Here is an 11,583-nt window from a genome sequence, read left to right on the forward strand (position 1 = left end):
GGGTATTTTGTAGCTTTGGTTAAGAAACTAGCTTTTGAAGAATTAGAGTTGACCACGTTTAACATCAGGTCAAGATGATCCCATTTGGGTGTCAAGTAGGTTTGTAGCATGTTTTATGACTGAAATGCATATTTATTTTGTGACCAGAGAGTCCCGGATGAGTTTCGAGTGTTGATTCAAAGTTTGGAGGACACTAGACAGTTCTGGTTTAGTTCTTCGTGGTTGCGTGGTGATGGACGGGGTCGCGAAGCTTGGGGAGGTCGATAATCACGTTCGCGATGCCCCAGACTATGATCACGAAGTATTGTTTTTTGAGGTCCCACAATCGCATGGGTGGGTCACGCAATCGCTATTAAGGGATCAGCTGGGCAGAAAATAAAAACCCCTCTTCAAACTTGGACATTTTATTTCATGAGTCGTCACAGGGTAAGATTCTAAGCTTCCTTTTATTATTCTAGCATCGCTTATTCAAGGATTTTATTATTGAAATTATGAATTGAACTGTAGAATTGGGATTCTAAAACCCTAAATGAAATTTATGAATTTCCTCTAATTGGAAGTCGAATTGAAGTTGGATTTGAGCCTATTCGAGATTTAGACTCCATGGGCTATGGGTAAACTGATTTTAGAATGAAATTAAAACTTTTCCCTCTGGGACTCAAGATTACCTTTTTGGGTGACTTTTAGGTCCAAAATTATAATATTGCAATATAGATGTATACAGACTCGTATACTTATGTAGAATTAGTATTTGAACATATTGGGATCGTTCGGAAGCGTTACGAAAGGGCAAGGCTTTGTTGTGAGCTTTGGACTTCAAATCAGGCAAGTTGAGACCCTACTTGTGTAACGACCCATTGGGTCATTTTAGATATTTTACTCCTTTTCCCCAAATTACCCTTCCCGTAGTCTCTTTTCTGTATTTATGACTTGCAGGGATGGGTGGCGCAGTTCCTAAGGAAATCGGGTGGATCTTGGTTGGTTTTGAGGATTTTTGAAATTTCTAAGTTGAATAAGTGAAAAAATGCTGACTAATAGTTGAATTTTGGGAAATTGTGTGCGGATTCAAATTCTTATAGTCTCGTTAGGTCCGGGAGGTAATTTTTGACTTAGTTGATCGTTTGGTTCGGGTCCCAAGGCATCTGTTTGTGTTTTAGGCCATTGGTTGGGAATGTTTGTTTTGGTTTGGTTGGAGTCGACTTGGGTCAACACCGGATCAAAGCGACCTATTTTGGGAAATTCGAGTGCGCGAGTGAGCTCATAGCGTGCTTTATGATAGAACTGCAGGTTTGATTTGTGTTCATGGGTTTCCAAATGGGTTTCGGGTGTTATATCGGAAGTTGGGAGACTTATCATTTCTGGTGTTGGTGTAACCACACCTGCAAGCAAGGGGCAGCACCTGCGGGTCCACTCCTGCAGGGTTTGGGCCACAGGTGCGAGAAAGCTTGGGCTAAGGGGGCCGCATCTGCGAAACTTTCCACGCCCCTGCGTGTGTTGGTTATTTAAGTGGAGCCCGCTCCTATGGCATTTCCACGCAGGTGCGTTCCCGCATCTGTGAGGAGATGTCCGCAGAAGCGGGAATCGCTGGGTCAGAAAACCCTTTTTATTTCTTTTCTCAAATTCGAACCTCATTCTCCCCTAAACTATTTTTGAGACCTAAGAGCTCGGTCTAGAGACATTTTAAGTACCGAAGTCAGGTTTCTTCTTAGGGGTAAGATTCTAAGCTCAATATTAGTCATTATTAATGAATTTTTCCATTATTTTATTTTTCTTTCCATAATCTATGGGTAGAAAGATTAAGGTTTAACTCCAACTTCGTAAGAATGTGTATTTCATAAATTAATGCTTAGATTTAAGCTTTTTGAATCTATCTTGTGGTTTTAGACTTATTAATCAATGGGTAAACTATTCCTAAGCTTGAAATTCCTATTCAATCCAAGTTTTTCGATATGAGATCAAGGGTTATTCCATAATTTGGAGCTTTTGATAATTAATGAAATTGGAGGCTCAATTGGGGTTAGATTTCCACGAAACTTAGGATTATGACTATTTAGATTATGGGAAGCATGTTTCTACTTTAAAATTCCAGTGTTGCCCTTATGGGTCCGGGGTCACTTTTTGGATGTATTTTGTTTTGTTTAGAAGTATGGAAATATTGGTGTCCATAGATTCGTATTCTAACATAGAATGTGTATTTGATAGACTTTGATCGTTTTGAGGCTCTCTGAAAGGGAAAGGCATTAACTTGAGGCCTATGGCACCTGCTCGACTTCGAGGTAGGTTATGGCTTACCTTTCTAGACTTTCATTAGTAAATCGTATGTAGTTGTAGTTATTGATGGGGAAAGCATGATAGGCTTTCAGGCATGGTTGTGGTGATGAAGCCACTGGTTTGGTATGGATGTTGTTACTTGGGCTTGTCTCCATGCTTGCTAATATTTGTGATAATTGATTGAATCTACCCTTGTCACTTGATATCTCAGTTATCTCATGGACTAGGGAAGGATAATATTGTTGACATGAGTTGTGACTTGTACTCATGACACGTATCTATTGATTCTATGGTGTGCAATGTTGTTGAGATTGATTCTACGGATGGCATGCCTTCCATTTTCATGTATGACTGACATGATGGTACGAGAGTGATTGATAGCCTCCGAGGTCTTTGCCGAAGAGCGAGAGTGATTGATAGCCTCCGAGGACCTTGCCGGAGAGGGAGATATATTGATAGCTTCTAAGGTCTTTTCTGGATAGTGATGTGGTTCATGGACTTCGCGGGTCCCTCTTGGGTCATGGCTTAGAGGCATATCCCTTAGCATGTGTGTACGGGAGTGGAGAGTTGGTCGGTGTATTGCATTACATTCATTCATTTACTCATGACTGCTTAATTGGTGATTTACATACTCATTCTGGTCTTTTACTTGAAGTATGATTTCGTGACTGTACTTGATTGCCTTATCTACTTTACTTGTTGATTTCTTCATCTTATATGCGTAATCTAATCGTTGTCGGCCTATGATGCAAAGCTTGTTCCAAGTTCTATGTCACGACCCAAATCTGACACTCAGGCCATGATAGGGCATCTGACGAGCTTCTACCCATAAGGCGAACCCTCCAAGCTAATCATGCAAAAATTAACGGATAAAATGAATAATCCTTAATTTCTCATAATATAAAGAAAAGTACGGAAGCAGAATACAAATAATGAGTCTGCCCATAAACCCCATAAGATGTCAAAGTCATGGAACTACTAGACTGAATACAAAAGTACGAGACACAGATCGGAATACTACTAAGTAAACTAAAGAAGAAGAGGTCGCCATGATCTAATGGTAGCTCACCTAGACTGAATTGGACTGAAGAAAGCTGGAATAATTAGGTATCGGCTACCTGGCCGCCGTTAACCACGCCTGCACGCATACAAACATCAACAGAGTGTGAGTCTAAAAGACCTAGCAAGATCATCGACACACTCTCAGCTTACCCCTAGGCCAAGTCTTAGAAATCCCTAATAATGCATAAAAACAAGTAAACACTACAAGTATATCAATAGTATATATATACTGAAGCTGAAACCGAAATCATAAAGCGTAAAAGCAATATATGAAATATACTGAATCTGAATTTGAATCTAAGCTCATGGGACACGGTACGTATTTGTCCATGTCTTACCCCTCTTTCGGAGTGGGCATTATTTACCCACATCTTACCTGGGTCACTTGTAATTCTCTATGCTCACGGGACATAGTACGTATTTTTACCCCGATTTCCGGAGTAGGCATTTTGTACCCACATCTTACCCGAGTCACTTGTAATTCTGGGATCGACCCCAACCGAATCCAATGGGGTATGTCGTAGTATGCCCCTCTGAAGATATGATAAAGTGGAGCAAACATCCAATCAATACCAATTCAAAACTTTACATATATAGCAAGTACCTATTTAAGCAAAATTATGCTAAAGGACTCATACGGTCATTACTTTAAACACTTGAATATTATCCAATCTAGATCATTCTTTCCCACTCACATGAACTAAATGGTTTAATGCATACATACAACACAACCCATATGTTGTTTATGAAAAGCAAGTAAACTAAGAGTTTAAGCCTCACTTGCCTTATAAACGTAACGCAAACCTTTCCTGAAACGCCAATATCTCTTCAAATGATACTCAATAGCCTCAATCTATTCAAAACATAAATAACGAGTCTAAATTAGTCTAGAGAAATTAATCTCATAATTTTAGGACACCTCGAATACTAAGTCCGTTAATGGTCCTGTTATTAGCCGATTAATACCTTAATCAGTAACATATTCAAAGGCTCAAAAGCGGTTTTGTTACGGTAAAGATTCTGTTACATAAATCTTCATGTACAAACACGTAAAGTACAAAGTCCAAGTCTTAAAATTCTAATTCCACAATGTTTGCTAATGCCAAATGAATTCCCTATATAAAGAAGAATTGTAATCCAGAAAGGTTATTGACCATTATTAAATACTATTTCTATTCCCATGGCCTATAGACACATCTCCTTAACCATTATGTCCCCCCAAAGATAAATTCTTGGCATTATTCCATATGACTTAATTGTACTACCCACTCTATTTCAATTCATCAACATACTAAGGAAAGGAATGAATACACAATACTTGGGTACAGCAAATGGAACTTCATTTTTCCTAACTCTCAGCGTCAATTCCCTACGTGCGCTTCTCTCGTCAATACTAGTAACATTCTAATGCCCTAATAACCTCTTTAAGACATGACTGCAATTGCGGTTATTTAGCCCGTTCCTTCCCTTTTAGAAAATATATCCAAGTCCTTGATTATTCAGTCTATGTAAAGTGGCAATGGCCTATTAGCCAAAAGTTAACTGACTATCTCAGACTTTACATGTATACTAATAATAGTTAACAAAATAAATAAAAGCATATAATGTGACTATATTTCATATTTACCCGCTTCGATATGAAACCCGTTAAAAATTAAATAAAGTATGAATAAAAGAGTAATTCTAGACACTTGGAAAAAATAACGGGTTGTTACATTCTAGTTCGCGACCTCGTGACTAATTTTGAGGCTATCCACAGGAGATTTTAGGGTGAGCCACTAGCCGGACCTGCAGCCCTAGATCTCTCCTTATGATTATTCTGTCTACTTTTGATTCTACAGATAGTTTTCTATTTCCGCATTTTGAGATTTGAATTCTAGTATTTCAGTTATTGCATTAAGTATTAGAAGTTATTGCACAAGTTAACACCAGGTTTGGGGTTGTAACTGTTTTATGTACTTCCACATGTTTTTCTTAATAATGATTGGATTAAGGGGATGGTTCGCCCACTGAGGGGTATAGCATGGGTGCCATCATGACTCGCGAATTGGGTCATCGCAACTTGACTTTATTTAAGGCGCGTGGTTGGTTAAAATGAATTAATAAAGAGGGAGTAATGGGGAAATAAAAAGGGTCCCACACTTGTGAGGTGACGAGAATTTACATTGGTATCGGTGCTATGTTATGGGAAGTTGTATAATATTATATAAATGTTTCCTTACATTGTGAATGCAAAATCATATGGGCATTAGTTGATAGCTTAGATCGAGTGATGTGTATCGTGACGTGCGATATGAAATCTCTTATTTGATGCAGGGCTAAGGTCTGCGTGCATCCTGCCCTCCCTAGACCCCACTTGTGAAATAACAATTGGTATGTTGTTGTTGATTATGTGTTCATCTATTGACCTCGTAGAAGTAACTCAATGTTACAAACTGAATTTTATATGGTTGTTGTAATATACTCTCATTCAGACCAAAATTCCAAGAAATGTGGATATTCAATTTTCAAAAGTGCCCTGAAATTCAATTGTAGTACTTCAAACTTTAGGGCATGGTGTCCTGAAGCTCACTTGTAGTACTTTGAATTGCCGGACACTATGCCCTGAAGTTTAGTTGGAAGTACTTTGAACTTAGTATTTTTATGACCCGAGTTCACCTATAATGGTTCCAACTTCAGGACATTGTATATCATAAAATTCACTTACTTCGAGCTTCAGAACACTGTGTCATGAAAGTTCACTTAAATTAGTTCGAACTTCATGATACAGTGTCCTGAAATTTAGTTGTAATATTTTGAATTTTAGGGTATTGTGTCCTGAATTTTATTGGTCGTATTTTGAAATTCAGGCTATTGTGTCCTGAAGTTCACTTATAGTGGTTCCAACATCAGGATACTGTTTTATGACTTTTACTTGTGGTAATTTGACCTTCAGGTCACAGTCCTGAAATTTAGTTGTAGTATTTTGAACATCAAGATATTGTGTGTCCTGAAGATCAATCTTTTTAAAACTAAACATCAGGAGACAATTATCAATGTTCGGACTTCTACAATTAAGCTTCAGGACAATAGTTGAATCTTTGCACGTCTTTTGAAAGAAAACATAGAAGAGTCCTAACTAATTTACATTGTTTTTGCATCATCAATACACCACAAAGCTAAAAACTATTTCTACAAATATTGTTTAGAGAGGTTTTGAGAAGGATTAATCATCACCATGGAGTGATAGGGGCATAAGAACATTATCTGTCGTCGTTTTTCTCCTTAAAGTCTGCAAATTGGGAAATAGCAAAGAGATATGCATTAGAATTTTTGGGCAACAACACTATAATGTGAAGTCCACCTCATCACATTATATGTTATTATTTTTTTTTAAGAAACCATCATAATGATGCGGATTTATTAAAATAAAAATCTGTACAGAAGAACTACTCCAAAATAGGAGAGTTTGAAACCAAAAAAGAAGCTAAGAAACAAAAGAAGCAAAAGAAAAGCTAAACTAACTAAGAAAATAAGCTAAAGCTAGCAATGAAAAGCTCATGAAAATACTAATTCTGGAGCCTTGATCTTCCTCCATTTATCACACCTCTAAGCTCTCACCAGGTGGTATGGAACAAGATCCAGATGAATATAATTCAAGTCTCCAAAATAGATTCCAACTCACAATTCCTGCAGCTTTCAGCTTAATCAATTCACATTATATGTCCCATACCTGTTGTGTTTTGAAACTAAAAAGTTGCAAACTCTCTGCATGGGAATGAGCATGTGACACACTAATACCACCCCTACAGATAGCTTCCAACAATTTTAGATCAATTCAGCAATAGTATGTCATGAATGACAGTATAAACAACAGCTATGGGACATATCAGTTGCTACAAATATTTTCCTCTTCATGTTTGAAGTTGTACATAATCTGTGGCATATCTGATTCTCAAATATGGTATCTGAGATTTATCTGAGTTAAGAATTCTTCTTGCCATAATTGGTAACTCCTGGAAAGTAGTGAACTGTTGTGTACCTTGAATACAGACATAGAACCTCCATGCAAAGTTGTATTCCTCCACTTTCACAAATGCCACAATATTATGGCTGGCACTGCTTTGTAAACAGGTCTCAACTTTTAATGACATGGGGCCTGCCACCATTTTAACACCACTTGCTTGACCTGTGTACAATTAATAGTAAGGCCAGCAGCATTGTTGAACACACTCCAGATAGAGGTTGCAAAGCTGTTATTTAAAAAAAGATGATCAATGGCCTCTTGTTGGTGAGTCCTGCAGCATACATATCTAGATACCACATTGATGCCTATTGAGGTTAGCACTTCATCAACAGGAATTTTAAACTTCCACAATCTCCATAAGAAGAAAGAGATTTTGAAAGGCAAGCCTTTGATCCACATGTCCTTATAAATATCAGAAGAGTGAGATTTTTGCCTTAACATTTCCCAGGCACTTGCCACAGAGAATTCTCCAGTACTAGTCATCATCCACCAAGGCTTATCCCATTCTTGAGAGTTTTCTTTAATTTCTAGTTCAGCCATTATGTGATCAACAATCTCTTCAGGAAAACACTGTTCTAGCTTGACAATATCCCACATTCCTCCATTCATAAGCTCTTTTACATGCTCCACTCTTTCATCAATAGAGGATGGGGAAGTACATAATATAAAGCACCTAACCTTGTCCAATTATGAAACCAGATATTTGTAGTGCCACTTCTAGTTTCCCACCAAATCTCCTGCTCTATGTTGTCTCTAGCCTCAAGCATCATCTTCCACACTTGAGATCCACCCTTCCATTGAACATTCTGAGGATACTGCTTTTTGTAATACTTGATCCACATAAAGTTTGACCATAAAGAGTACACAGTTCTAAACCTCCACCACAGTTTAGCACATTGAGCTTTTGATACATCAAAGATGGACCTAAATCCTAATCCCCCTTCATGCTTTGGATAGCACATATTCAACCATGCTGACCAATGTCTCTTTTTAACATCTTCATTACTACTCCAGAAGGATCTTGCAAAAATCTTGTGAATGTCCTTGATTACACATTTTGGAGGTTTAATAGCAGATAACAAGTGGATAGGAATGCTTTGCAATACACTATTAATTAACATAGCCTTTCCTCCTGGAGATAACAACTTTCCCTTCCATGCATGCAGTTTGTCCCTTACTTTCTTAAGGAGATCATTATAATCAGCCTTTCTTTTCCTAGCATGAGTAATAGGACAGCCTAGATATACAAAAGGAAAGGATCCTCTTGAAAATCCAGTGATGGTTTCCACCTGCTGAACCAGATTTTTTGTAACCTTGGAATACATATAAAAAGAACGTTTTCCTTTGTTGATTAGCTGTCCAGAAATCTCCTCATACTTCTGTAGAGTGTTCATAATTAAGTTAAAAGAATAGTTGTATGCAGATGTGAAAATGATTGTGTCATCTGCATAAGCAAGATGATTTAACTCTGGACTCTATTTTGGCATACCAAACCTTTAAACTTGTGATCCTCAAACAATGCACTTAATGCCCTTGTAAGAACTTCAGCAGATTGGATGAATAAAGCAGGTGACAAAGAATCACCTTGTTTAACACCCCTAGTAGAATGAAAAAATCCATGAGACTGACCATTTATGAGCACAGAATACCAATTATTAGCTATCAACCTCCAAATCATGTCAATGAAAGTCTCAGTAAATCCCATTCTTCTAAGGACCCTAATTAAAAACAACTAGGACACCCTATCATAGGCCTTGGTCATGTCAAGCATAATGACCAAATTTGCTGGTTTGCCTCTCAATCTAATATCAGAAACAATCTCTTGAGCTAACAACACATTCTCAATGATATTCCTGCCCTTTACAAAACCTGATTGATTAGCAGAAATCAGACTTGGCAGAACTTTATCCGTCCTGTCATGAATCAGCCTTGAAATAACCTTATTAATGAAATTGCTTAGGCTAATAGGCCTCATCTCTGAGAAGGTCTCTACATCATTCTTCTTAGGCAGCAACACTAGGTTAGTGTGTGTAATGGACTTAGGAAGAGTATGTCCCTCCCAAAAGGTTGTAACCACATTCAGTACATCATTACCAACTATATCCCAACAAGCTTGGTAAAATATGCCACTCAGGCCATTATGGCCACTTACACTATCCCTTGATAATTCAAACACAGCATGTTTGACTTCATCAAAATAGTTGGTGTAGCACACATCAGCTCATTATCTTCTTGACTCAACATTTCAGGAACATAATTCAAAAATAAAGCATCTGCATGATCATCTTCCTGAGAAAACTATGTCTGATAAAAGGACACTACTTCACTTGCAATCTCATCTGCATTGGTAATCCAAATACCCTCAGAATCCTTTATTTTTTTTCAAAAGAGTTCTTTTCCTCCTCCCCTTAACCATACTGTGAAAGAATCTTGTATTCTTATCTCCTTCGGCAAAGTGAGTGAAACCAGCGTTTTGCTTCCAAAATTCCTCCTCATAATGCAAATATTTCTTCATTTCTGCCTGTGCTCTTTGGAGAATCATTCGATTTGTTTCTGATGGAGCTTCTTCAAATAGCTGCTCTTTAATCTTAACAATATCTTCCCTGATGTTGAGTTGATTAAAAATATCTCCAAAAGTCTGCTTACTCCATACAGATAGAGCAGTTTTAACTTGTTTCACTTTCTGCTTGAAAGAAATAAAGACATCATTCCCATCTTCTGCCAACCAGTTGTTCTTCACAATCTCCTTAAAGCCTTCATTCTCAGTCCAGAATTTCAAGAATTTGAATGGCCTCACAAATTGTTGATTTTGGTCATCACTAGAAAGAAGCTGGGGGCATGATCAGAACCAGTTCTTGATAGATGATCCACTTCCAAATGTCCAAACCAATCTTGAAATTGCTCATTAGATAGGATCCTATCCAACCTTTTAAAAATACACTCCTGATCTGCTTTACCATTCAACCAAGTGAAAGGATTGCCTTTGAAACTAATTTCAGCTAATTTACAAGAATTGATGCAAAAGGCAAAATCTTCATATTCTTGAGGTAAAACAGGTAAGCCACCAATCTTTTCTTCTTCATTCAATATAACATTGAAGTCACCTCCAATCAACCAAGGAGTAGTCATACCATCTGCTAAGCAATACATGATATCCCATAAAGATAATCTCTCAAGAGCATCACATTTTTCATAAACCAGTGTCACAATCATGGTCTTGTCCAGCTCCTGGAAATGTAGCTTAAGGGTGACTTGGTGAGCAGTGTCCTCTAAAATCTCCATATCAATATTATCATTTACAAAGAAACATATTTTCCCATTACAATTACTGTTAGCATAAGGCATACCAATCCTTCTCCTATATTGATGAATTTTATTAGCATTTTGAAAAGGCTCCATTAATGCTATAAGAAAAAATTTGTGATGTCTGTGCATCATTTGCACTCTATGGAAGGCCTTCTGAGTTCTGACAGATCTAATGTTCCAAAATAAAGTTTTGAGAATCATTTGGAACTAGACTTGTGAGCACCCCTCTTTGGAATAACCCTAGTAGGCAATTGATCAATAATATCTTGCTTCTTGTTCTTTCTTTTACCTTTAGCATAAGACTTTGTAGTTTTTGGAGAAATAGCAGCTTCCATACTAACTTTCTCAAGTACCAAATCAATAGCTTCATAATCCTCTATGATATTGGAGTCTTCTTTCCCCCTTTAGAGACTTGTTCCCTCACTTATATATCATTTAAGTCAACATTGTGAGACACCAGATCATGTAGTTCCTTCATAGGTGACACCTTTTTAACAACAACCAACTGAAGATCTTGTGAGTTAGTTATAGGCACCATATTTTTATCAGACAAAATAGGCTGATCCTCATGTTGAAATTCAATCCTTAGTGAAAGAGGACTGATAATTGAAGCCTCTTCACACTCTTCCTTTTCTACTAATTGCAGACCATTATCATCACCAGGACCATCCATATCAACGCCTCCTCCTGTATGATGATCAGCCTCCATTGTCTTGTCACACAACACATTTTTATCAGCCAAAATGACAGGAAGAACAACATCTCAGACCATACTCAAGTCATCTTCAACAGTACAAATGACACCTTCAACACTCTGATGAAGAGCCTGATCAGTATAATCCTCAGAACACTTTCCTGCTAATATGTTAACTTCACTAGGACCACTACAGATTGAAGGATCCAGCAACACTTGAACATGATCATTTAGCTTGATCTCA

At 37.6% G+C, this 11,583-nt stretch overlaps 1 protein-coding gene across 1 annotated transcript; it reads right to left on the bottom strand.

Annotated features, from left to right (window-relative positions):
* Nucleotides 1-6,178: 6,178 nt before the first annotated feature.
* On the bottom strand, nucleotides 6,179-10,738 carry LOC132607756 (uncharacterized). The gene is made up of 10 exons (XM_060321838.1): nucleotides 10,189-10,738; nucleotides 9,758-10,093; nucleotides 9,492-9,612; nucleotides 9,081-9,252; nucleotides 8,829-8,963; nucleotides 8,018-8,718; nucleotides 7,645-7,970; nucleotides 7,375-7,501; nucleotides 7,046-7,118; nucleotides 6,179-6,421 (listed from the first exon to the last, which is right to left on the bottom strand). The coding sequence occupies exons 1-10, from the start codon at nucleotides 10,736-10,738 to the stop codon at nucleotides 6,179-6,181; spliced, it is 2,784 nt and encodes a 927-aa protein (XP_060177821.1).
* Between the last annotated feature and the right edge of the window lie 845 nt (nucleotides 10,739-11,583).

The sequence above is a fragment of the Lycium barbarum genome, chromosome 8 (genome assembly GCF_019175385.1).
Source record: "Lycium barbarum isolate Lr01 chromosome 8, ASM1917538v2, whole genome shotgun sequence".
In the NCBI taxonomy this organism is placed as follows: domain Eukaryota; kingdom Viridiplantae; phylum Streptophyta; class Magnoliopsida; order Solanales; family Solanaceae; genus Lycium; species Lycium barbarum.

What these genes read in the sequence shown, in the direction of transcription:
- LOC132607756 (XM_060321838.1), bottom strand. Translation starts at nt 10,738, where the DNA reads ATGGAGCCTTTTCAAAATGCTAATAAAATTCATCAATATAGGAGAAGG. An exon ending in TGAAGTGCTAACCTCAATAG is followed by an intron (nt 7,502 to 7,644) that starts GCATCAATGTGG and finishes AATTGTACACAG; the next exon opens with GTCAAGCAAGTGGTGTTAAA. An exon ending in TTAGTTTCAAAACACAACAG is followed by an intron (nt 6,422 to 7,045) that starts GTATGGGACATA and finishes TTCTTTCAAAAG; the next exon opens with ACGTGCAAAGATTCAACTAT.